The following is a 27105-nucleotide window of genomic DNA, read 5'->3' as shown; positions in this document are numbered from 1 at the left end:
ACTAGTTTTCCCTCTGGATTAATGAAGGTCTTGGTTCCCTGATGGAAGTGACTTTTGTTGTCTGCTTCTTCATGCCACTTCTAGTCAATTATTTCCTTAACCATATAACCAGAAGGCTATTTAGCCAGAGTGTTTCCTATTATCAAGAAGACACTTGAAAAACTTTTGCATACAAATGGTATTGTCCTATCTTATTCACACAAACATGCCTTACAGCCTAGTTCAGCAGTTACTGCAGAGTGAAGTCAATGAATATTAATAATTCAGCAGCTAAAGTCATGGTTTTCCGAAAACAAGTCAGCAAATTTTGACAGGTTGCAAACAATGAGTCAATTAATTAGGGCTGGAATTTCAGATATGCAGACATGTCTTCCAATGAAATGTTCCCGGAACGCCTGTTGGAATAACAACGCCTGTTGGAATAACAAAGAAATTGGCAACGCAAGTGGAGGAGTGCGCTGAGAGTTCCTCACGTAAAATCTGACCACCTGGTCAGGTGAGTGGCTCACATGTAATCCCTGCACTTTGGGACGCTAAGGAAAGAGGATCACTTGAGCCCAGGAGTTGGAGACCAGCCTGGGCAATATAGTGAGATCTTGTCTCTACAAAAAAAAAAAAAAGCCAGGTGTGGTGGTGCGTACCTGTGGTCCCAGCTACATGGGAGGCTGAGGCAGGAGGATCACTTGAGCCTGGGAGGTCAAGGCTGCATAAGCAGTAATGGTGCCACCACACTCCAGCCTGGGCAACAGAGACTCTGTCTCAAAAAAAAAAAAAAAAAAAGAAAAAGAAAAAGAAAAATCTGACCACCTAATCAGTCTTCCTTTAAAACCTTTCCAAAGCATAGAAGTAGATAAAGTTATGAAGGGTATGATCCTAGGAAAAGGACAAAACCAAAAATACTGTAAAACTTTCCTAACTAAGCTTTCAGGAAAACAGTCTGGCAGTTCCTTAAAGGGTTAAATATAGAGTTCCCACATCTCCCAGCAATTCCACTCCTAGGAATGTACCCAAGAGAAATGAAACTATGCAACCACACAATGACTTGCACACAAATGTTCATAGCGCTGTTATTCGTAATAGCCAAAAAGTGGAAATAAGCCAGTTATCCAACAACTGATTAACAAATATTTATTTATCATTCATACATTCATTCATTCATTCATTCATTCATTATTTGGAGACTGGCTTTTGTTCTGTTGCCCAGGCTGGAGTGCAGTGGCTTACTGCAGCCTCCATCTCCCAGGCTCAAGCCATCCTTCCCACCTCAGCCTCCTGAGTAGCTGAGACTACAGGCATGTGCCACCATGCCCAGCTAATCTTTTATTATTTGTAGACACGAGGTCTCCCTGTGTTGCCCAGGCTGGTTTTGAACTCCTAGGCTCAAGTAATCCTCCTGCCTCAGCCTCCCAAAGTGCTGGGATTACAGATGTGAGCCACCATGCCTGGCCTGATAAACAGATAAATAAAATGTGGTATATTCATACAATGTTATATATTCATACAATGGAATATTACTTGTCCATAAAAAGAAATGAAGTACCAATACATGTTACAACACAGATAAACCTTGAAAACATCATGCTAAGTGAAAGAGGCCAGACACAAAAGGCCACATATTATAGGAATCTATTTATATGAAATGCCCCAAATAGGCAAATCTATGAGACAGAAAGTAGATTAGTGGTTGCCTAGGCTTGAGTGGGTTGGAGTGGAATGAAAACCACTGAATTGTACACTTTAAATGAGTGAATTGTATGGTATTGTGAATTGTATCTCAAGCTGTCATACAATTTTTTTTTTTTTTGAGATGGAGTTTCACTTTTGTTGCCCAGGTTGGAGTGCAATGTTGTGATCTGGGCTTACTGCAACCTCTGCCTCCCAGGTTCAAGCAATTCTCCTGTCTCAGCCTCTCAAGTAGCTGGGATTACATGCATGTGCCACCACGCCAGGCTAATTTTTTTGTATTTTTAGTAGAGACGTGGTTTCACCATGTTGGTCAGGTCGAACTCCTGACCTCAGGTGATCTGCCTGCCTTGGCTTCCCAAAGTGCTGGGATTACAGGCATGAGCCACCATGCCCGGCCTTGTTATACATGTTTCTAAAGGTGTTACAATTTTGTTAAAAATCAAAAACATGGCTGGGTCCAGCGGCTCATGCCTGTTATCCCAGAACTTTGGGAGGCTAAGGCGGGAGGATGCTTGAGACCCTGTCTCTACAAAAAATAAAAAAATTAGCCAGGCATGGTGGTATGAATCTGTAGTCCCAGCTATTTGGGAGCCTGAGGCTGGAGGATCGTTTGAGCCCCAGGAGTAGGAGGTTGCAATGAGCTGAGATTGCACCATTGCACCCCAGCCTGGGTGACAGAGTGAGACTCCATCTCAAATAATAAAATAAAATAAAATGATAAAATAAATAACCAAAACCACAAAAACCTAAGCCTTTGGTCTATGTGTGATGTGACAGCACTGGTCCACGCAGCAGAAGTTGGACTTCCTTAATGGGTCTATTTTCTTTGGGCAATAATACAATTGCATTGCGTGTGTTTGTGTGTGTTTGTGTGTGTGTGTGTGTGTGTGTGTGTGTGTGTATCCTCCTCAGGCCTACCACCTGAAAACTGATACACTACTAGAACATTCTACCAAATTATGCCATGACATGGACCTTGCTTTAAAACTGTCATCAGTCGCTTAAACTTGCCTCACAAGCCATTTCTAAAGTGGACATAAATCTATAACTTGGGGAACAGATGAGTGATCAAAATGTTCTGTCTAATAAGCTGGCTATATTACAAAATGATTATTTTGTATCTGGGATTACAGGCGTGAGCCACAGCACCCAGCCCAGACTGCCTCTTTTTTTTTTTTTTTCTGAGACAGAGTCTCACTCTGTCACCCAGGCTGGAGTGCAGTGGCATAATCTTGGCTCACTGCAACCTCTGCCTCCTGAGCTCAAGGGATCCTCCTACCTCAGCCACCTAAGTAGTTGGGACCACAGGCATGCACCACCACGCTTGGCTAATGTTTTGTATTTTTGGTATAGACGGGGTCTCACCATGTTGCCCAGGCTGGTCTCGAAATCCTGAGCTCAGGCGATCTGCCACCTCAGCCTCCCAAAGTGCTGGGATTACAGATGTGAGCCACCATGCCCAGCCCAGACTGCCTGATCCTTAACCTGGTTCCACCATTCTGGACAAGATGACTAACCCCTCCGGACCTATTTATAATATAAGGATAAATGACAGTAGCCAACTCATAGAGATGTTGGGAGAACTAAGTGAGTTAATTGTATAAATAAAGTACATGGAACAGAATCTGGCATAAAGTTAGCACTCAATAAACTTTATCTGTTATGTTTCCTTATCAACCTCATAAACTTCAGGGAGTGGGGGCAGTATTTACTTTCTGGCAGACCTTTCTTGTAAGTATCTTGGACTTGGTCCTTGGGAGCAAATAGATTATCAAGGATGGGGCTATGCCTAAGCAGTAGGGTCCAGTTCAGACAGATCAAAACCATTTCTGAGGCCAGGCGCGGTGGCTCACGTCTGTAATCTCAGCACTTTGGGAGGCCGAGGTGGGCGGATCACGAGGTCAGGAGATCGAGACCATCCTGGCTAACATGGTGAAACTCCGTCTCTACTAAAAATACAAAAAATTAGCTGGGCGAGGTGGCGGGCGCCTGTAGTCCCAGCTACTTGGGAGGCTGAGGCAGGAGAATGGCGTGAACCCCGGGGGGCGGAGCCTGCAGTGAGCCGAGATCGCGCCACTGCACTCCAGCCTGGGCAACAGCCAGACTCCGTCTCAAAAAAAAAAAAAACATTTCTGGCCAAGCGCAGTGGCTCACACTGTAATCCCAGCACTTTGGGAGGCTGAGGCAGGAGGATCACTTGAACCCTGGAGTTCAAGACCAGCCTGGGCAACATAGTGAGACCCCCATCTCTATTAAAAAACAAAAAAAAGACTATTTTCTTTCTCCCTGGATGAGACCATTTGATTCTGTTAGGGGCCTAGTTCCCACAACGCCCTTTGAGAGCTCACATCCAGTAGGAGAATGCAATCTTCCCTGAATATACAGACTCCAGAGATCTGGTGTGAAATAGCGGATCTCACCCTGAGGAAATCCAGGGATACGGTGATGATTTGAGGCCTTTGGAGGTCAAACCCTGCACCCAGGATGAAATAAATCTCTTAGCAGAGAAACCTGCAATAGCTCCCTTGAACATTCCTTAGTGCTGTGACTGGCTCTGTTTAGACTTTCTTGAACTATAACCCAAAATCTTGCTGACACTGAGTTACTGGATTCCAGAGCTGCCTAGTCTTGTTGTGTTACTGCAACTTGTGTGCCCTGATTGCTTAATTTGATAGTGACCCTGCCCGTCTACTCTCAAGTTGCAGTTTGATGCCATAGAGCAACTCATGCTGACTTGTGGTCTGGTAGCCAATGTTCATTCTTGGCCAACTCTGAATCTTTCTGTTTCTATGCTGATTCTGGGCCTCCGTTTATGTGCTCAACTCTGCCTGTGCCCTTGTGGATGCTTTTAAGTCTTCCTATCCCTAATGGGGCTCTTGGTCAACTCAAGATAGAGCACTTTTCTTCTCCAATGGGAAAATGCAGGCACAGAGAAACCAAATTATTTGTTTAGGGAAACAGAGCTAGAAATTTAGTTGGGCCAGAATTAGAAACTTCAGATCACATTGCATCTAAAATATAGTAATTAACAAGACTTCATTCTTAAATAAAATGTTGCTTTAATAAAATACTGCACATATATATTTTTCTTTTCAAAGATGTTATGAGCAGGATGGTTGTTTTGAATGATAATGTATGGTATACTATATAATTAGTAGCAAAAACAAGGACTTTCAAATAAATAGGCTTCAGCTTTTGTGTGTGTGTGTGTGGGGGGAGGGGGGCAGAAATACTCTGCGTATCAGCTGAGATTGAAAAACAGGCAAGGAGGGCCTGGCACGGTGGCTCATGCCTGTAATCCTAGCACCTTGGGAGGCCGAGGCAGGTGGATCACTTGAGGTCAGGAGTTTGAGACCAGCCTGGCCAACATGATGAAATCCCATCTCTTCTAAAAATATAAAAATTAGCCTGGCATGGTGGTGCACGCTGGTAGTCCTAGCTCCTGAGAAGGCTGAGACATGAGAATCGCTTGAACCAGGAGGAAGAGGTTGCAGTGAGCCAAGATCCTGCCACTGCACTCCAGCCTGGGTGATAGGTGCGCCATCTTAAAAAAAGAAAAGAGAAAAAAAACAAGCAAGGAGGAGTTGGCTAGCTGGACATAGTGGCTTGCACCTGTAGTCCCAGCTACACAGGAGGCTGCGGTATGGTGGGAGGCTATCACTTGAGCCCAGGAATTCAAGAGCAGCCTGGGCAACATAGTGAGACCCTGTCTCAAAAAAAAAAAAAAAAAAAAAGAGAGAAGGTGTTGACTTTTCCTTTGAGAATGTGCTCTTGGTTGGCTTGGGATAGAGAAAGGAGTCATATTTACCCTCTGGGAATTAAAAGTAACACTGGAGTGACCTGACAGAGGAATCCTGGCCCTCCCCTTGTCATTTTGCCCAAGATTTCAGAGCCTAATTGAAACATACAAAAGCACCACCAGAGTCGCCGTCTAGCCATCTGAAGATCCAGTGGGGTGGATGTGGAGCCAGTGGAAAAATCTGGAAAAAGCAGAGCTGGGCTTATAAGGAGGATGATGTAATGTGATAGAGGAGATGTCAGCTATACCTGAATGTTTGACTTAGTGCAATATCTGGGTCACTGCAGCCATTCAGAAATCCAAGGAAATACAATGACCATGTATGCACAGTAAAAAAATACTAGAAGCAGAATTACCCCACTAACCACCTATAAATTATACTTAAGCTGGTCCCCCATTACTGAGAGTGCATTATTATATAATTAAAGTCATTTAGACATGGCTTGGCATAGCACTTGCATGATACGCCACACACTAAAAACTCCTCCTTACGCAGCCTTCTTTTCCTCTCAGATTCAGAGCTCCTTTCTCCTTTTCTTGGTAAGGATGAACACAGGTAGAAAATTCTCAGTTAGGATCTCCAGCCTGGGCTTGTGAGCTGACCCTACCTGGAAGTCTTGCTTTTGTATATCTGACAGAAGAACAAGTAAGTCTTCAGGGCAAAATCCAGAACAACCCAACTTCTAGCTCAGGTCTTTCTCAATAGCTTCAGTAGCTTTTCAAAAACATCACCCAATATGATTAGGATGGTAAAAGAGGACCACCTGAGCTGACAGCACCTCTGGCCTCAAAATGGGCTGGCAGAAGACCATTCAAAGATAAAATGGGCTGTTCCAGTGGGAGTGAGCTCCCTACTTGTGAGAGTATTCAAGTAGAGAGAGGAGGACCTCCCGGTGGGAAACTTGCATATGGTGGGAGGGTGTACGTGATATGGCACCTCCATCTGAAAGAGTCTATGCTGAGGGCAGGCTGGAGTCACACATGGGAATAAGCCAGGCGACCCTCCAATCTGCTATCTGTGATTTAATTTCACAATGGCAGAATGGATGGCATGTCACTTGCTCCAAATACTAGTGCCCATTGCTTCAAATACTAGTCCTCCTCGATCCCTGGCATGGTTGTTGACTTTAAATACCGAAGACTCCACATCTCTTACAACGATTTCTTGTGCGGCTGGCCCAGGACCTGGGCGAGGCAGTAGGGGATGATGCTGACAGATGCCAGGGGCACTACCGCGCTCTTGCAGAAGGACAAGACGTAGAAGACCAGCTCGACTTGGGACGGGGGTTTCAAGGTGTCAAAGAGGTGCAGGAGGATGAGGGAGGCTACAATAGAGCTGAGGCGGAATGGGAGCCACTTGCTGAGTTTCCCCTTGCAGCTCTCCCTGTACATGCTGGAGTTGAGAGCCAGCCCCAGGCCAAAGAGGGTGCCCACGTTCTTGAGGAGGCTGGCAAAGGGTGTGGTGTCAATGTGGACCCATTCTGGCCGCTCGCACCACCTCTGGGCTTTCTCCAGAGTCCACAGGAGGTCTACACCCAGTCCCTTGAGCAGCAGATAAAATCCGATGGCGAAGCTGAACAGGAAGAAGGTAATGAGAAAATATTTCTTGAGGCTGGCATTATAGATGCTGTGGATGTGGCTGAAAGTTTCTGCAACAGCAATGCCTGAGTGGAAGAAAGAATGGCTGTGAGAGATAGGAAGGATTTGGGACCTTTGCTAGAGGTGGGTTTGGAGCAGTGGGTGACATGCCATCCGTTCTGCGACTGTGGAATTAAATCACAGATGGCAGATTGGAGGGTCGCCCGGCTTATTCCCATGTGTGACTCCAGCATGCCCTCAACATAGGCTCTTTCAGATGGAGGTGCCATACCACGTACAATCTCCCACCGTATGCAAATTTCCTACCAGGAGGTCCTCCTACCCTCAGAGGTAGGGCGCTCACCCCCACTAGAACAGTCCATTTTATCTTCGAATGGAATCGATTGCTGAATAGTTCTTCCTTGTCTGTGTGAAACTGGTCCCCCTCTAATACTGTCTATTTTTCTCAGTTCTTTCTGCAGGAGTTAGTAAGTGATCAATCTAGTCCCTCTGTCACACATTTGAACACAGTTATTCTCTCTAACCTAAACATTCCCAGGTTTTTCATGTGATATGGCTTCCAGGTTCTTCCTCAAACATGGAACCCAGTACTAAATGCTGTGTTACTTTTGTGATTACCATGAAACCATTATCTCCCTTGTTCTCAGCATTCTTCTTTGAATGCTGCTATGTTCTGTTCTTACAAATCTCCAGGGGAGAAATTCCACAGTTTTGTTAAGGTCTTATATTCCAGTGCCTCCCACAAAATCTTTCTTATGCTTAACCTAAATCTTGTCTTACCCTTGTTAAGTGGATCTAAGAAAACACATATTCAAAACCCTGAACCTATAAAAGAGATCAACTGCAGTTATCTATTAGGTTTGCAAATGAATGTATTTAAATGAAGAGCTTTCCTAGGACATCGTGTTAATTTGTTAAATTTGGCAGATTCCCTGAAAAGTAAATTAGGGCCTGTTGAAGATCAGTAAGAAATAAAGATTGTAAAAAGCTCTGAGATTTCAAGTTAATTCAATTTGGTGAGTTAATTTGATGGATGGTGACTTCTACACAATTCATTCTATAGATCTGGGCACTCCTATAGAAATAATCATTTCAGATTGCTCGTTCTTGACTTTCAACCCACAGAAATGCTAACAGTACTGATTACACACAGGATGTGGCTGGAATACTGGGATTTTGTCCTGATTAGGGGGAGAAATGGAATGGGGTTGGGGGGAAGAAGAAGGGAGTCAGATCAGCCCATACCTGACAGGACTCCGGCAACAACTTGATGAGGAAAATGAGCAGCAAGGTAGATTCGTGACAGACAGACATTCAGCTGCACAGCCCAGAATCCCAACCACAAAATGACATTCAAGCACCTGCAACGGAAGAGGCAACCATAACAGAACACAGGTGCAGATCCTTCAGCAAAGAAAACAGCCCCTGCAGAAATGTTAGAGCCTGGCAAACTCAGGTGCTCGCAGTGGAATTTTTGTAAATTAAAGCCGGTACTTAAAAGCCCAAAGATGCCTGTTGGGGGCTGGGTGCAGTGGCTCAGACCTGTAATCCCAATACTTTGGGAGGCCAAGGTGAGAGGATCACTTGAGGCCAGGAGTTCAAGATCAGTCTGGGCAACATAGCAAGACCCCTGTCTCTTTAAAAAAAATCAAAATTGACTGGGCACGGTGGCTCACACTTGTAACCCCAGCACTTTGGGAGGCCGAGGCGGGTAGATCACTTGAGGTCAGGAGTTTGAGACCAGCCTGATCAACAGGTGAAACCCCATCTCTACTAAAAAAAAAAAAAATACAAAATTAGCCAGGTGGGGTGGCTCACACCTGTAATCCCAGCTATTTGAGAGGCTGAGGCAGGAGAATTGCTTGAACCCAGGAGGTGGAGGTTGCAGTGAGCCGAGATTGCGCCACTGCACTCTAGCCTGGGCAACAAGAGCGAAACTCCGTCTCAAAAAAAAAAAAAAAAAAAGAAAAGAAAAAAAAAGGCCAGGCACAGTGGCTCACGCCTGTAATCCCAGCACTTTGGGAGGCTGAGGCGGGTGGATCACTAGGTCAGGAGTTCAAGACCAGCCTGGCCAATATGGTGAAACCCCATCTCTACTAAAAATACAAAAATTAGCCGAGTGTGGTGGCACGTGCCTGTAGTCCCAGCTACTCGGTAGGCTGAAACAGAAGAATAGCTTGAACCCACGAGGTAGAGGTTGCAGTGAGGTGAGATCGCGCCACTGCACTCCAGCCTGGGCAACAGAGCGAGACTCCATCTCAAAAAAAAAAAAATGCCTGTGGCAAGTGGTTAACCCTTGTGTATATGAATTTTAACTTCCCTATTTTATCTGTTTGATAATTAAGGATTTGCATGGGCTGGCACGGTGGCTTACGCCTATAATCCCAGTATTTTAGGAGGCTGAGGCAAGCCGATTGCTTGAGATCAAGAACAGCCTGAGCCTGGGCAACATAGCAGAACCCTGTCTCTACAAAAAGAGACGAGAAATTAGCTGGGTGTGGTGTGTGACCTGTGGTCCCAGCTACTCAGATGGCTGAGGTGGGAGGATCGCTTGAGCCTGGGAGGCAGAGGTTGCAGCGAGACATGATAGCGCCACTGCACTTCAGCCTGGATGACAGAGCAAGACTCCGTTTCAAAAATAAAAATAAAAAGGATTTGCACTGTGGCTGCACACCCAGAATTCTCTGTAGTAGGAATGTCTTCTGTTTCTCTGCTTATTTTAACCTGGATGGGCGACTCTATGGTTGCTACAGACATGGATTTTTATTTAAGCCCTGCTGCTGCTTCACTACCTGATTTTTATAAGTCCCTTCATGGTGTTGGGCCTTGTTTCCTTATGTGTAAAACAAGGGATTGCACTACTGGATCCCTTTCAGCCCAAACATTCTCTGACTCCGAGGTTTACCCCTATCCAAATGGCCACAACTCTTAATCAGTGCCTGCCCAGGTGTGGGAGTGGGCTAGGGGAATGTGAGGAAGAATACATGGTGTGTCAGCTACAGAGAGCCGCCTCCTGCCCTCCACCACCTACACCCCAGTGGTGAGTTCTTACCGAAATCTGTAGGTCGGCTTTTTCTTGCCCCGAAAGATGGAAAGAGTAGACGTGACCATCACGTAGTATACACCTGCTGTACCCATGGCATGGCCAGAGGGGCTCCCTAAAGGGCAGGAAAGAGAATGGAGTAAAGGGGAAAAGGTCCTCATCTGGGAGACAGCGCATCATCTACCCAGCCACCCAGCCATCCCCCTATCCACCCATCTACCCATTCATCCATCCATTCACCCCCCATCCATCCGTTCACCCCCCATCCATCCACCCATCTTACCATCCATTCGTTATCCATAACTCATTTATTTAACAAATTTCTATCTCCTATGCACCAAGCATTGTGCAAGGCTCTGGGAATACAATGGTGAGCAAAGCCAGAAGAGGGCCCTGCTCTTGCAGTTGAATACAGTCTGGAGATTACACAAAGAATCAGCATACTGGGCGTACAATTACAAACTGATCTGCCCTCCACATCTTCTGTTCCTCCTCTCCTTGCACACTCTGTTCTGGCTACACTGGCCTCATTGCTTTCCTTTAAACACACCAAACACGTTCCCACCTCAGGGCTTTTGCATTGCAATCTTGTCTGGCCAGACAGCCCTTCAAAGCTCTTCTGCCAGAAACTTACTCCCTCACATCCTTGAAGACTTGACTCAGATCTCATATTCTCGGTGAGTCCTACTCTGACCACGCTACTTAACCCTGCCTGCAACCGGTTCCGTTTTTTTGTTTGTTTGTTTGTTTTAGAGACAGGGTCTTGCTCTGTCTCCTAGGCTGCAGTGCAGTGCCATGATCATAGCTCACTGCAGCCTCGACCTCCTGGACTCAAGCAATCCTCCCACCTCAGCCCCCTGAGTAGCTGGGACCACAGGTGCACACCACCACACCCAGCAAATTTTTTAAATGTGTTTTGTTTGTTTGTTTGTTTGTTTTTGCCCAGGCTGGTTTTGAACTCTTGGGCTCAAGCAATCCTCCCACCCTTGGCCTCCCAAAGTGTTGGGATTATAGGTGTGAGCCACCATGCCCAGTCTGGTTCCCATCCCATTCTTAATTCCTCTACCCTGAGAGACAGAGGGTCCTGAGATGTGCCGCCCAGACCTCCCTCCTGATCTGCAGGACTTATTTCGCAGCTGTTGAGAGTGTGATGGTAGATGGCTCTCTGCTCTCAGCCTTCTCCGGGCATGGCCCTGGGCTAAAGAGAGTCACCTTGATCAAGGTTACGCTCTCCCCGGGGTCTGATTCCCTTGTCCTAACTTGGGCCAAGTCTGAGGAGCCATCCCCAGCTTCAGAGCTCGCTGTGGGGTTGGATGAGGCAGAATCACAACCGGACCTCTCCTTCTGCCCTGTTCCTGTTCCTTCCCTTCTACAAGTATAGCTCCCCAGAGTATCTAAACTCCTGCACGTGAATCTCCATTTCAGCCTGCTTTCCAGGGAACCCCACAGATAAATAAAGACTTTCTTGCCTCCCTTCCTCCTTCCCTTTCTTTCTCCCTTCCTTCCTCCCTCCCTTCTTCTTCCCTCTAACACTAACTAATTATATACCTTGGGTAATTCATTTAAACTTTCTTTTTTTGTTGTTTTTTTTTTGAGACAGAATCTTTCTCTGTCGCCAAGGCTGGAGTGCAGTGGCGCGATTGCAGCTCACTGTAACCTCTGCCTCCCGGGTTGAAGTGATTCTCCTGCCGCAGCCTCCTGGGTAGCTGGGATTACAGGTGCCCGCCACCATGCCCGGCTAAATTTTTGTATGTTTTTTATTAGTGACGAGGTTTCACCATGTTGGCCAGGCTGGTCTCGAACTCCTGACTTCAGGTGATCCACCTGCCTCAGCCTCCCAAAGTGCTAAGATTACAGGTGTGAACCACCGCACTTGGCCTACTTTCTGAACCTTAGCTACTCTACCTAAGGAGCAGAGATAATAATTTGCTTCTGTAAGGACAGAGGACTAAATCAAATAACCTCTTAAAGCCCCTTTCAACTTTCCAGTCTGTGCCTCCATTAATTTCAGGGAGAAATTCATCCTTGATAACAAGCTGTTATGATGAAAGCAAACATATTTCTACCAAAGATGTTTGGTCCTTCTTTCCTTCTCTTTCTTCTTGTTTTTTTTTTTTTTGCCTATAAACAGTCATTTTCTAATATTATATATATGTGTGTGTGTGTATATATATACATATATATGTTTTTTTTTTTTTTTTTTTTTTTCAGATGGTGTCTCATTTTGTCGCCCAGGCTGGAGTGTAACGGTGCGATCTCGGCTCACCGCCTCCCAGGTTCAAGTGATTCTCCTGCCTTAGCCTCCTGAGTAGCTCAGACTACAGGCATGCACCAGGACACCCAGCTAATTTTTGTGTTTTTAGTAGAGACAGGGTTTTGCCATGTTGGCCAGGCTGGTCTTGAACTCCTCACCTCAGGTGATCTACCTGCCTCAGCCTCCCAAAGTGCTGGGATTATAGGTGTGAGCCACCGTGCCTGGCCTATCCTACATATTAATAGTTTACTTTTTTTTTTTTTGAGACAGAGTCTCGTTCTGTCACTCAGGCTGGAGTGCAGTGGCTCGATCTCGGTTCACTGCAACCTCTGCCTCCGAGGTTCAAGTGATTCTCCTGCCTCAGCCTCCCAGGCAGCTAAGACTACAGGCGTGTGCCATCACGCCCGAACAATTTTTGCATTTTTAGTAGAGACGGGATTTCGCAATGTTGGCCAGCCTGGTCTTGAACTCCCGACCTCAGGTGATCTACCCACCTTGGCCTCCCAAAGTGCTGGGATTACAGGCATGAGCCACCACGACTGGCCTAGTTTACTTATTTATTATAATTTTTGTATATTTCACCTCCTCTATTCAGATTTCAGCTCTACAAGGGCAGGGATCTTTGTGTCTGTGTTGTTCACTGACAGAGGTATCCCTAGCACATAGAACAGCGTATAGCTCCCAGTAGGTGCTTGGTAAGAACAGCTGAATGAGTGAATATGCTCTGAGGTGAATGAGTGGTCTGTGAGAGCGAATAACTAAGGGACCTTCCCTAGTTTTGGGGTCAGGGAAAGGGTCTCTGAGGAAGGGATGCTAGTACCTTAGAGGGTACTAGTCTTAGAGGGCAGCTGAGACTTAGGGTGAGGGAGGGGGCTTCCTATTAGATGCTGAAAATGAAATCTCTCATTTGTTTTGACAGTACCCATCTGGGCCGGGCGCGGTGGCTCACGCCTGTAATCCCAGCACTTTGGGAGGCCGAGGCGGGCGGATCACGAGGTCAGGAGATCCAGACCATCCTGGCTAACACGGTGAAACCCTGTCTCTACTAAAAATACAAAAAATTAGCCGGGCATGTTGGCGGGCGCCTGTAGTCCCAGCTACTCGGGAGGCTGAGGCAGGAGAATGACGTGAACCTAGGAGGTGGAGGTTGCGGTGAGCCGAGATCGCGCCACTGCACTCCAGCCTGGGGGACAGAGAAAGACTCCGTCTCAAAAAAAAAAAAAAAAAAAAAGACAGTACCCATCTGGCTATAACTAATAAGACGTAGGCACAGCGAGGGATTGGACGGTCAGCTCAGGAGGGCGCATCCAGTGGGCCAGGCCATTGGGAAGGACCCCCAGGAGCTCAGGCTTCTGCCCCCTCCTTTCTCAGGACACAGTGCTGCAGGGCGGTGACTCTCACGAGCCCTTTGCCCATGGGTGCCCGTGCCTCTCTGGACTCCATCCAGGTTCTGTAACAGGCAGATTTCCAATACTACTGTGCTATTCAGGAAAGCATTGCAGAAGTGAATTAATTTGTGCCAATCGAAGAGCATGACAAAAGTACAAAGGAATGGCTCTCCTCAAGTCCCCTCAAGGTCAGTTTCATCCATAACAGATGAACGAGGTCCACCCAGCTTCTGTCTCTGCAGGGGCTGGTACACTTACCTGGTCCAGTCTCACAGGTGACAGGGAACTGCTTTATCAGGGGCACGGAAGTGTTGCTGTAGTAGTCGGTGTCCAAAACCCACCAGTAAGGACGCTGTCCAAAGAGAATCCTATGGAAAAACGGAACAAGTTTCTGGGGTTACTGAAGGGAATGCTTTTGCCCAAAGCCTACACCTTCAAGAAGAGTGTAGCTTGAGAAGGATTTCACATGTTGCCTCTAGAAGGGAGAACTGGGTGGCTGGAGAGGAGTGTGAGAGGGAGATTGTTCATGACACATCCTTATGTATGTAACTTTTGCATTTTGAACTGTTTGAATGTATTATCTTTTTAAAAAAAATTTTTTTTTTGAGACAGGATCTGGTTCAGTAATCCAGCCTGGAGTGCAGTGGTGCAATCTCGGCTCACTGCAACCTCTACCTCCTGGGCTCCTCCCACCTCAGCCTCCTGAATAGCTAGGACTACAGGTGTGTGCCACCACATCCAGCTAGTTTTTGTATTTTTAGTAGAGACGGGGTTTCACCATGTTGCCCCCCCCCCGTGCCTGACTGTATGATCTATTTAAACACAAATAATGAACCCCAAGATTCTGAACTCCAGGCAGGTGCGGTAGCTCATACCTGTAATCTCAGCACTTTGGGAGGCCGAGGCAGGCGGATCACATGAGGTCAGGAGTTTAAGACCAGCCTGGCCAACATGGTGAAACACGGTTTCTACCAAAAAATATAAAGAATTAGCCAGATGTGTTGGCACGTGACTGTAATCCCAGCTAGTCGGGAGGCTAAGGCAAGAGAATCGCTTGAACCTGGGAGGCGGAGGTTGCGGTGAGCCGAGATTATGCCACTGCACTACAGGCTGGGTGACAGAGAGAGACTCCATCTCAAAAAAAAAAAAAAATCCTGAAATCCATGTAATGGCAGCTGTGTGACTTTTTTTTTTTAACCTCAAGAAGTATTTGTCCTGGAAGAATGCATATGGAACTACAGTTTGAAACTTGGACTTGCATATACCATGGGTTCCCTCTTCTTTCTTCAGGCCTCAGGGAATCTGCACTTCCTCTGACATCAGAGAATGCACTCCAGCCCCTAGGACGAGCCCCCCCAGGAAACAGGGCCTGCATTTCCATCAGAATTGCTCTCTGTAAGGATGTATATAGCTTCAGATGCTTGTTCTGTATCCTCTCTGGTTTGAAACAGAGTATCTCAGACAAACCACTTCCCCTTTAAAGGTACTAGATATATCTTTCACTGTGGAAATAGGTGTCAACTGCCAGTCAGGATGCCTTTTATCCCCTGTGATGGTGGAATAGTGATTTCTCACCGAAATCAGAGAGAGCTACTAACTCTGGCCTCTATCAACCCAGAGAGATTGCATGGTTCTTCAGTGGAGATCAGATGTTTGGAATAATACTTCATCTTTTTATTCTTTAGAATCATGCGGCTGGGTGTAGTGGCTCACGCCTGTAATCCTAGCACTTAGGGAGGCCAAGGCAGGCAGATCATGAGGTCAGGAGTTCGAGACCAGCCTGGTCAACATAGTGAAACCCTGTCTCTACTAAAAATACAAAAAAGTTAGCCGGGCGTGGTGGCGGGCGCCTGTAATCCCAGCTACTTGGGAGGCTGAGGCAGGAGAATCACTTGAACCGGAGAGGCAGAGGTTGCAGTGAGCTGAGATCTCACCATTGCACTCCAGCCAGGTGACAGTGCGAGACTCTGTCTCAAACAAACAAACAAACAAAAGAAAGAAAGTGGCCAGAATGGGAATGTTTACGTGATAGAAACTGGCAAATGCTAAACTCAGGGCTTTCCCCCTGCCCCCCAGAGAGTCAGTTTATCAGCACTGGATGTAACATAGTTCATAAGAGCATTGCCGCGGAAGCCAACCTGCCTGCCTGGGCTTCCATCCTGGCTCGGCATGTACTAACCTTGTTGGCCTAATCATTAAACTCAGCACCTTGGTCTCTCCATCTACTATTTCTGTCAATAGCAGTAACTACCTCACAGAAAAGCACATAGCACATGGACTGGCACACACTGTTTAATAAATGTTAACCCCGATTATTATTAAGCTGCCAGAGATAGCTTATTTGTAGATTATAAAACAGAAACTCAGATCATTGATATGACTTGCCAAGGACATGTAGTTGGTGGGTGGCAGAAAGAGGGCTGGAGCCCAGTTCCCAGGGTGACTTTTCATTACCCCACAAAACAGGCTGTTGAATCATCTGTGTGTTTCCTTTTTTCATACAGCATACATCATCTATCTTTTTTTTTTTTTTTTTTTTTTTTTTGAGACAGGGTCTTACTCTGTTGCCTAGGCTGGAGTGCAGTGGCATGATCTCGACTCACTGCAACCTCCTCCGCCTCTCACCTCAGCCTCCTGAGTAGCTGGGACTACAGCGCCAACACGCCCAGCTAATTTTCGTAATGTTTTTGTAGAGATGGAGTTTTGCCATGTTGCCCAGGCTGGTCTTGAACTCCTGAGTTCGCCCGGGAGTGATTCGCCCACCTCGGCCTCCCAGCGTGCTGGGATTACAGGTGTGAGCCACCATGCCTGGCCCCATACATCTTTCTTTATGTTACCTCTTCTGCTTCATACTAATAAAACTCTTTGCTAAAAGCCTATATAACTCAGACTTTTCACGAAATTCAACTGTCCTACCCTTTAACCCATATGAAATAGGCTTTCCTGTATTTTCAACTCACTGGTAGGATTTTTTCTGTCTTCCCCCTTTTGTAGATGATCCAAAGTCAGAGAGAGGGGTTGGGAGCATGAGTAGCCCGTGGCTTCCTGAATAGCCTGGGGGAAAGCAACTTCTGATGGACAGACATTTCCAGAGCCAATGCCAGCCTCTTTTCTTGCCGATCTCCTCTCTATATGGTTCTTACCACTTAAAGACGAGGTTGAGCCAGTCTCCAATCACAGCTACCCAGAGGAGTTTAATGCCCACAGCTTCCTGAAGATGGAACCAGATGGGGAAGAGGACATAGAAGGCATTCCTGAGGTCTGCGATCACGGACACCAAGATGAACCAGTCCTGGGAGTCTTGGTAATTCACCTGGAGGTAATGTGTTGACTGGATCCCAAAGTCATGGAGAACATTCATTCCTTCCTCCATCCTCATTTCCTTGGCACCTCAGGAAGACGTCAGCAGAGCCCTTGCAGTTATTCCAGGCTTGGTGGTGATTGCTCTGCTATCAGTCTGTGCCTTGCCCCTGTTTTATATGCCCTGTATCCAGTATTCAGGTCAACCCAGCCCTGATCTTTGGACTCAAAAACCACGTTTGTCTAAAATGTATTGATCAAAAGTGCATCACCAGTAGGTTGATGCAAACGTGTTCAGGGTGATTTACGTAAAATAGAAAAACATGCACACAAAAACAGCCTGATCGGCCATGTACTCAGCAGGGCCAATGATTAACTTTGGCATGCTTCTTGGCAGTGCAAGGGGCTGCCCTCCTGGTCCCCGAAACCAGGCCAGAGACACAGGACAGAGTCTACCTCCACGATGATTCTTGCAAAGATGTCAGATTTTCTATGCCTGCAACTGCACTTATTTGGGGACAAAGAAAAATCTTGGGGCTCTAGCTACTCAAGTTTTAAGTTCTTAATTTTAAAATTAGTAAAGTTCTGGCTGGTTGTGGTGGCTCACACCTGTAATCCCAGCAATTTGGGAGGCTGAGGTGGGAGGATCCCTTGAAGCCAGGAGTTGGAGACCAGCCTGGGCAACAAAGCAAGACCCTCATTTCTACACAAAAATTTAAAAAATTGTTTTGGTGTATGTGGTGGTGTGTACCCTTGCAGTCTCAGCTATTCAGGAGGCTGAGGCAGGAGGATTGCTTGAGCTCAGGAGTTGCAGGCTGCAGTGAACTATTGTCCCACCACTGCACTCCAGCCTGGGCAATCAAGCAAGACCCCAGTCTCTAAAAAGACAAAACAAAAGAAAAATAACAAATAAAATGTAGTAACGTCTATTGTATCAGGGACTGTCATCTTGCTGGTCTTTCCTTAACTGTATTAGAGTCTAGGGTCTGCCTCTGGTTTGGGAGATCAACCCCCTTCCTGGTATTGGCCTCATATCTCTTAGGGCCAGAAAGTAATTGTTTTTGAATGCAGTGATTAATTCATTTAATGACCTTAAAGTTACAGCCCTTGGTGTTGTTTTCTTTTTTAAATTTTCTCTTTTTTTTTGAAACAAGGTCTCACTCTGTCTCCCAGGCTGGAGTGCAGTGGCATAATCACGGCTCACTGTAGCCTCAACCTCCTGGGCTCATGTGATCCTCCCACCTCAGCCTCCTGAGTAGCTGGGACCACAGACACACGCCACCATGCCCGGCTAATTTTTCTATCTTTTGTAGAGATGGGGTTTTTCCATGTTGCCCAGGCTGGTCTTGAATTCCTGAGCTCAAGCGATCTGCCAGTCTTGGCCTCCCAAAGCCTGGGATTACAGGTGTGAACCACCATGCCTGGCCAAGGATTTTAACTCATACGTTTAAGCAAAAGAATGAATGTATAGTCTTACTGTGCAAAAATATGATGAATGTATGGTTCCAAATAAGAATACCAGCAAATTGGTAACTGGAGACTTAAAGAGTCTGAAACTTTCAGTTATTTTTGAAAAAGGGCTTCTGTATCTTGAACTTTCTTATATATATGTGTGTAGATATACAAAAGAAAGCTCAAGATACACTGTGTATGTATGTGTGTGTGTATACTATATATCAGCCTACAAATAGTAGAGAGACCAAAACCCTCACACTTGGGTCACGGAGGACTGTGAAAGGAACCAGGGAAGGAATCAGGTAACGAATTCATGCATTTTAAAAAATAGAGCTATTTAATCATTCTTCATATCACTATTATTTATTATTTATTTATTTGTTTTTGTAGAAACGGGGTCTCACTATGCTGCCCAGGCTGGTCTCAAATTCCTGGCTTCAAGCGATCCTCCCGCCTCAACCTCTCAAAGCGTTGGGATTACAGGCATGAGCCACTGCCTCCAAATTCATGCATTTTTGAGGATAAGAGCCAGGGGGAATAAAATGTTTAAAAACTTGCCTGAATTTCCCATCATTAAGTCCATATTGACATGTAAGGGGTAGCTGGGGACAGAAAAAAGAAACTCGGAGCTAATGAATCTGTGGCAAAGGTTGACAGCATTCCATGCTGGAAATGATTAAAACATCCTCCACGAGGTATGACCTGGAGTCTCCTCCCCACCCCACCAAGGGCTCCCACCCAGCCCATGCTGACTCCAATTGCCCTTGACCGCATGGTTTCTGCTGATCCAAGCAACCTTCTCTTGCCACGCCTAACCTTGGAGAGCAGGTAATGTGGTGGTGACTATAGGTGGGTGCAAAGTAAGCCCATGCGTGGCAGGCAGTGCTGGGGCGTGGGGTATATGTGATCTGCACCGTCAGGGCTGCTGAGCCACAGGTAGGGAGCCTCCCTCTACCCAGATAAGCCTCCGTTGTGAAGTAACTATTGCAGTGACCTCTGGGATGAGAGCTTCTATGGTCTGAGGTGAGTCAAGGTGAGTCTAAAAAAACATACAAAGGCCACTGTCTGGATCATGGCAGGGCAGCCAGCAGCCAGGGTCTCTGAGTCAGGAGGGGTTCTATCATGTGGTCAGCATATGGGGAGGGCCCTGTTTTCTGAGAAGCCTTAGGAAGAATTCCCCTATGGATAAGGAGTTGATAAGTGATGGAGCTGACATCCCACTCTGGGCATCCAGGGACAGTGGGAGTCTTCCTGGCGGTTGGCCACCAGGCAGGGGGACCCTCTGGATCAGAGCAACCTCATAGTCATGAGACGATGAGCTAGTCCTCATCTTTCCACCTGCCAGCCCCTTTCTGCTTCCTCCAGCATGTTTTTATCTGTGGGAAAACAGGTGAGGCCTCAGCTTGTTAGAAAGCTGACTGCATCGAGACACTGTGGATTCTCAAAGGTCTTGTGGATATATGAGGTGAGTGGCTAGAAGTTTTGCTGAGAATCCACTCATCTGTTTATTTGAGACAGGGTCTCACTCTGTTGCCCAGGCTGGAGTGTGGTGGCACCATCACAGCTCACTGCAGCCTCAATCTCCTGGGCTAAAGGGATCCTTTTGCCTCAGCCTCTGCGTAGCTGGGACTACAGGCGCACACCACCAAACTCGGCTAATTTTTTATTTTTTGTGGAGTTGGGGGTCTCTCTATGTTGCCCAGACTGGTCTCAAACTCTCAGCATCAGGTGATCCTCCTGCCTTGGCCTCCCAAAATGCTGGGATTACAGGTACGAGCAACAGTGCCCTGCAGAATCCACTCATTTAAAGAACTATCTCCAGAGAGGGGTTCCCGCCATCTCCTTCTAACTCTTTGTTATTTTCCCTTTTCAGGAAGTGCTCCGGTTTAATTCAACCAACATTTCCTGAGCAAAGCACCATGCCTGGCTCTCTGAGGAATTAAAAGTTAAAAGCCAGGCTGGGCGTGGTGGCTCACGCCTGTAATCCCAGCACTTTGGGAGGCCGAGGAGGGTGGATTACCTGAGGTCAGGAGTTTGAGACCAGCCTAGCCAATATAGCAAAACCCTGTCTCTACTAAAAATACAAAAATTAGCCGGGTATGATGAGGGGCACCTGTAGTCCCAGCTACTCGAGAGGCTGAAGTAGGAGAATCACTTAAACCCGGGAGGCAGAGGTTGCAGTGAGCAGAGATCCTGACACTACACTCTAGCCTCAGTGACAGAGCAAGACTGTCTCAAAAAAAAAAAAAAAGTTAAATCCTAGCTGTCCTCCAGGACCTTGGTGGTCTAGTGGGACAGGGTGGCCTGACATTTACAAAACTATGTAAACTGGAGGATCCTTATGTGAGTGACTAGCTACAAGTTCGCTGAAAAGTCACTGACATAAGGCAGATTAATTAATAGGAGAAAAGGAATACAAATGTATTTAACATGTATATATGGGAGGCTTAAGAATGAAGATCCAACTTCCCAGTGAGGTATGGAAGCTCATCCACCATCTTGAGGTTACAGAAAGAATGGGTGGCTTGGATCCTGTTAAAAACAGGTTATGGAAAGGGGGAGAAGAGGAATTCTGTTGAAGGGCAGAGGGAGAATGATTGGATCGAGGAACAGAAATTAACTTGTAAATAGTTCTCCCCGGATTTTAAATGGTCCTCAGAGACAGTCATTATTTTGAAAAAGGGTCTGTTGAGACTTTTTTATGGTTACATTTTTGGTCTTCTTTTCTGTAATGGATAATGGGATAAAGGAAGGAGAAGAAGAACAATTGTTCTTTCGTGTCAGTCCTATTTTTTTTTTTGAGACGGAGTATCACTCTTGTTGCCCAGGCTGGAGTGCAATGCAATGATCTCGGCTCACTGCAACCTCTGCCTCCTGGGATCCATCGATTCTTGTGCCTCAGCCCCCCAAGTAGCTGGGATTACAGGCGTGTGTCACCAGGCCCGGCTAATTTTTGTATTTTTAGTAGAGATGAGGTTTTGCCATGTTGGGCCAGGCTGGTCTCAAACTCCTGACCTCAGGTGATCCACCCGCCTCGGCCTCCCAAAGTGCTGGGATTACAAGCATGAGCCACCATGCCCAGCCAGTCCTATCTTTATAGGCGAAAGATAGGGGAAAAAAATCTCTTCCAGGCTTCCAAGGGTGAAAAAAACCTCTTAAGGGTTTTTTATTTAAAATAGTCACAGCGTGGTGCGATGGCTCACACCTGTAAATCCAGCACTTTGAGAGGCTGAGGTTGGTGGATCACTTGAGCTTAGGAGTTTGAGACCAGCCTAGCCAACATGGTGAAACCTCATCTCTACAAAAAAATACAAAAATTGGCCAGGTGCAGTGGCTCACGCCTGTAATCCAAGCATTTTGGGAGGCTGAGGTGGGTGGATCACCCGAGGTCAAGAGTTCGAGACCAGCCTGACCAACATTGTGAAACCCCATCTCTACTAAAAACACAAAAATTAGCCAGGCGTGGTGGTGGGCACCTGTAATCCCAGCTACTCAGGAGGCTGAGGCAGGAGAATCCCTTGAACCCAGGAGGTGGAAGTTGCAGCAAGCCGAGATCAATTACACTCCAGCCTGGGCAACAGAACGAGACTCTGTCTCAAAAAAAAAAAAAAAAAAAAATTAGCCCAGCGAGGTGGCGGGCACCTGTTAATCACAGCTACTCGGGAGGCTGAAGCGGGAGGATCACTTGAACCCGGGAGGTACAGTGAGTTGTGATCGTGCCACTGCACTCCTGGGCAACAGAGCGAGACCCTGTCTCAAACAAACGAACAAAAAAAGTACTTATTATATTGGGAGCCATAGTTTGGGGTGAAATATTTTGATTTCCTTTGTAGAAATATCAGTGAGTTCCCTATTATTTTGTCCTTGGTAGAGAAGATTCATTAATGCCCTCTAGGGAAATGGCCAGCTGAGTTGGGGAAGGAATGAGGATGGAAAATCATTCGGGCTCCTCTTTGGTAGGTACCCAAGCAAGCCACTCCTCAGGCATTTTCCCCACAACTAGAAATCCAGAGGCTTTGGATCCTGAGAAGAACATGAAGGAAAGATGCCAGGAAGTACAGTCTGGTCTGCTGATGAATAAGTGCAGCTGGGCCCAGGGCCCTGGCACGTTCTCCCAGGGCAAGGTTGACTCATTCACTCGAACAAGTTTATTTGCAGACGAGAAAGCAAAGAGGGAAAAGGAGCTGTAACTTACCACACACCTCATCCAAAAATTGCATTTACTACCAAAAAGAAAGTCTGATTTTACCTGAAGCTGTATCTTCTATTCTGGGTGGGGGCTCTGGGTTCTGTTGAGAGAGGAGCCACCTTTCCTTTAATCAGTTATCATCCTACAATGGGTTTTTTTTGTTTTGTTTTGTTTTTGAGACAGGGTCTCACTCTGTTACCCAGGCTGGAGTGCAGTGGTCCCATCAATGCTCACTGCAGCCTCCTGGGTCTCAAGCAGTCCTCCCAGCTCAGCCTCTCCAGTACCTGGGACTACAGGCCGGTGCTACCACACCTGGCGAACTTTTTGTATTTTTTGTAGAAACAGGGTCTCACTTTGTTGCCCAGGCTGGTCTGTAACTCCTGGGCTCAAGTGTCCTCCTCTGTCAGCCTCCCAAAGTGTTGGGATTATAGGCGTGAGCCACTGTGCCTGACCTAGAATGGGTGTTGTCTGCATACTATAGATGGGATTCAAAACCTAGCTCCAGTTCACAGCTTCGTCCGAGCAGCAGGGCTACAGCCCAAACTGCAAAATGTACAGTTTTATTTTTATTTTTAATTACTTTCCTTTTGTATGCTTTTTTTTTTTCCCTACCAAGTGATCAATGTAGGAAGTGTTTCACGGTGGACATGGGAAACTGGCCAGATCAACTGCTGTCACCTTCTAAGTGAGTGACCCAGTTTATGTTTTAGAAAAACATGTTGAGAAAAACAGGTGGAGGGAGAGGTGGGTTAATCATTGTTTGCCAGTGCAAAGGGCTGGCTTCTCTCTGGCACAGTGAGAAAGTTCAGCTTCAGGACCTTGAACTGAGCAGGTAGGGGAAGCATGGAGCATGTCTCAGGATGGGCTGCACATTTTGTGCACAGAAGAAAACCTGAAGGCATTTGCTGCATTGTAAACATCTCAGAACTCCCCACTAGATACCTTCCTCCTGCCATCCCAGGGCCTGCCTTCTTCCAAAATCAAAAGAGTCACCAGAACCTTTATGGGAAGCACAAACTGCCCTTCCTCTTCTTCACCTCCCTCTTCCTTAGCCCCCTTCCCCAAAAGAAGCTGTTGTTCCCTCCAGGAAGTAACCTGTTTCCATGAACATTTAACTAGTTCCCTCACAAACAGATGGTAGACTTGTCTGGTTTTTTGTTTTTTTTTTGAGACAGAGTCTTGCTCTATTGCCCAGGCTGGAGTGCGGTGGCGTGATCTCAGCTCAGTGCAACCTCCGCTTCCCAGGCTCAAGCTATTCTCCTGCCTCAGCCTCCTGAGTAACTGAAATTACAGGCGCATGCCACCACGCCCTGCTAATTGTTTGTATTTTTAGTAGAGACGGGGTTTCACCATGTTGGCCAGGCTGGTCTCAAACTCCTGACCTCAAGTGATCAGCCCGCCTCAGCCTCCCAAAGTGCTGGGATTACAGGCTTGAGCCACCACGCCAACCTCTTCTCCCATTCTTAATCAACCCTTTGCAGTGCCAAACCACGTTTGCAGTTAGAAAACATTTTTGCTGTCAAATTTCATCCGTCCTGCCAGGAGTTAAACTTTGTTGATGGTGCACTACAGAGGCAGAGGCAACGGAAGGAAGTTAAAAAACATTCTTGCTGTCAAATTTCATCCTTCCTGCCAGGAGATAAACTTGTTGATGGTGCACTACAGAGGCAGAGGCAAGGGAAGGAAACCTGCAAAAGTGTGGTCAGGACTATTTTTAAATGGCTTTCTTTCCCCTTGGTCCTGGTCTGTATCCCAGAGGCAAAGAAGGGCTATTTGAGGAGAGAAGGGAAGTGTGACTTGAGCTAAGCCCAAACCACTGTTCCTCCTTGCTTCAACTCAAGGATTCTTTGGAAGAATTGAGACCGACTAAAGAAGGAGGGAAAGAAACCGAGTCATCAATTGCCCAGCTGTTGCTCAGCCTGGTTGTGGACGGGAGAGAGGTGGGGGCTGGTGGGTAGGAGGTGGGCAGGGAGCAGAAGGTGCTTCTTCCTTTTCCTTAGCAGACTCTCAGAAACACTCTCAAGCCTCCAGCAGGCAGCCCAGGAAACCGTACCCCCGCCATGGGCATCACCGGATTTTAAAAAAGAAATAAAATTTTAAAACTGTGCAACCTTGGCCAAGTCACTGGAGTCTCTGGGTTTTACTTTTGTCAACTGTAAAATGAGACCCAGGGACCCTCACCCTCTTTTCAGCTTTGATATTCTGAGTAGTGGCAGTCCTTTGAACGTAGCTCCAATGAACTGGTGCCTGGCTTTGAATTATCTAACAGAAGTAAATGATTAATGATTGCCAGAAGAAAAAGATAAATGTGGTCATATTTTAAAAATTATTATTATTATTATTATTATTATTATTATTTTGAGACAGGGTCTCCCTCTGTCGCCCAGGCTTGAGTGCAGTGGTGCAATCTCTGCTTACTGCAACTTCTGGCTCCTGGGTTCAAGCAACTCTCCTGCTTCAGCCTCCCGAGTAGTTAGGATTACAGGCACACGCCACCACACCCAGCTAACTTTTTGCATTTTTAGTAGAGATGGGGTTTCACCATGTTGCCCAGGCTGTTCTCGAACTCCTGAGCTCAGATGATCCATCCACCTCGGCCTCCCAAAGTGCTGGGATTACAGGTATGAGTCACTATGCCTGGCCTTTTTTTTTTTTTTTTTTTTTTTTTGAGACAGGGTCTCATTCTGTTGCCCAGGCTGGAGTACAGGGGCACAATCTTGGCTCACTGGCACCTCCTCCTCCCGAGTTCAAGCGATTCTTGTGCCTCAGCCACTCGAGTAGCCAGGACTACAGGCACATGCCACCAGGGCCCGACTAATTTTTGTTTTTTTTTTTTTAGTAGAGATGGAGTTTCACCATACTGGCCAGGCTGGTCTCAAACTCCCCACCTCAGGCGATCTACCTGCCTCGGCCTCCCAAAGTTCTGGGATTACAGGAGTGAGCCTAAAATATTTTCAAAAGTAATATGCTCACATTATTAAAAAAATTCAGAGTTCAAAAGAGTATTCCGTGAAGCCAGTCGTCCCCCTACCTCTGAATACCTTCTAAACACCAGGGCAGCCAGAACTCAGCCTGACTTGAGGGGCACCATGAGTCAGAGAAGCCCCCACAATTCTCTAGTGAAAGCTCCTCACACAGAACCTGTGGCAATCCAGATTGGGTCATCCCTTCTACCCTCTTTCATTCCCACGTTTTCCTCCCGTCTGGCTCTGGCCATGCAGTCCTTTAATCAACTCTTTCTTTAAAAGCAGGGGAAATTCCATCCCAACCAAAACGCCCATGTTGTACAGTCAGTTATTAGTCCTCCCCTCTTCCAGAGCCAGCTGGGACAGATAATTAGGAAATTAGTAGTCTTGGACCCTTTAACCCACACCTTACCCCCTCTGAGAGTTCTCAAATTAGGACCTTGACTCAGAGAAGGGAAGAGGTGAGGCCCAGAATTGTCATGAAAATAAACAGTGAGGCTCCTAGGTCCCCAGGCCTGGGGGTGGCTATAGAGCTATTCTGAGCTGCGAAAACACAGCAGTGCTCTACTAGCAGTAAACAGCCGCCTGTCCCGCCAGCGCCTGTCTGCCTGGCGGTGCCTGATTTCCAGCCAGCAGGCCAGAGAGACAGGGAGAGGAGCAGGGAGAGTCTAGCGTGCCTCTCTTCTTTAGGGTGGAAGGGAACAGCAGTGTTTATTTTTAACATTTTATTCACTCTCGTAGGTGTGAAGTGGAAAGAGGGGGTCATGTAAGTCCAGGGGTTCTCTCCAACTTTGAATCCCAGAGAGCAGGATGCCCGTTGCTCCTTCCTCAAAGCCTGGGGACTTCAGTCATTGCTTTGGCAGCACGTATACTAAAATTGCAGCGGTACAGGGAAGACTAGTGTGGGCCCTGCACAAGTCGTGAAATTCGTGAAGCATTCCATACAAAATTTAAATTAAAATAAATAAAATATAAAATAAATAAAATATAAAAAATAAAGCTTGGACCAGCCTGGGTTACATGGCAAAACCCCATCTCTACAAAAAAAAAAAAAAGAAACCCACAAAAATTAAATCCACAAAAAACTCCCTAAAAAATTAGCTGAGTGTGGTGGTATGTGCCTGTAGTCCCAGCTACTTGAGAGGCTGAGGTGGGAGGACCACTTGAGCCAGGAGGCAGAGGTTGCAATGAGCTGAGATCCCACCACTGCACTCTAGCTTGGGTGACAGAGTGAGACAAACAAACAAACAAACAAACAAACAAATAAAAATAAAGCCTGGGGGCCAGGCGCAGTGGCTCGCGCCTCTAATCCTAGCAGTTTGGGAGGCTGAGGCGGGCGGATCACGAGGTCAGGAGATGGAGGCCATCCTGGCCAACATGGTGAAACCCCGTCTCTACTAAAAATACAAAAATTAGCTGGATATGG

General features: G+C 46.6%; 1 protein-coding gene across 1 annotated transcript; it reads right to left on the bottom strand.

The window, feature by feature from the left end:
• Nucleotides 1-6637: 6637 nt before the first annotated feature.
• Nucleotides 6638-17142, bottom strand: G6PC1 (glucose-6-phosphatase catalytic subunit 1). Its single transcript, XM_032162625.2, has 5 exons — nucleotides 16913-17142; nucleotides 14028-14137; nucleotides 10137-10242; nucleotides 8330-8445; nucleotides 6638-7149 (listed from the first exon to the last, which is right to left on the bottom strand). Exons 1-5 carry the CDS (start codon nucleotides 17140-17142, stop codon nucleotides 6638-6640), a joined length of 1074 nt encoding a protein of 357 aa, XP_032018516.2.
• Nucleotides 17143-27105: the final 9963 nt, after the last annotated feature.

This window comes from Hylobates moloch, unplaced genomic scaffold, assembly GCF_009828535.3.
Source record: "Hylobates moloch isolate HMO894 unplaced genomic scaffold, HMol_V3 SCAFFOLD_10, whole genome shotgun sequence".
NCBI classification, from domain to species: domain Eukaryota; kingdom Metazoa; phylum Chordata; class Mammalia; order Primates; family Hylobatidae; genus Hylobates; species Hylobates moloch.
Note: the sequence above shows the minus strand (reverse complement) of the source record. Positions and strands in the feature narration are given on the sequence as shown.

Excerpts from the sequence above, each read along its gene's own strand:
- G6PC1 (XM_032162625.2), bottom strand. The coding sequence starts at position 17,142 with ATGGAGGAAGGAATGAATGTTCTCCATGACTTTGGGATCCAGTCAACA. Across the intron at positions 14,138-16,912 it reads CTCAACCTCGTCTTTAAGTG|GATTCTCTTTGGACAGCGTC; the intron begins GTAAGAACCATA and ends GTTTTTCCATAG. Across the intron at positions 10,243-14,027 it reads CACCTGTGAGACTGGACCAG|GGAGCCCCTCTGGCCATGCC; the intron begins GTAAGTGTACCA and ends CCTGCCCTTTAG.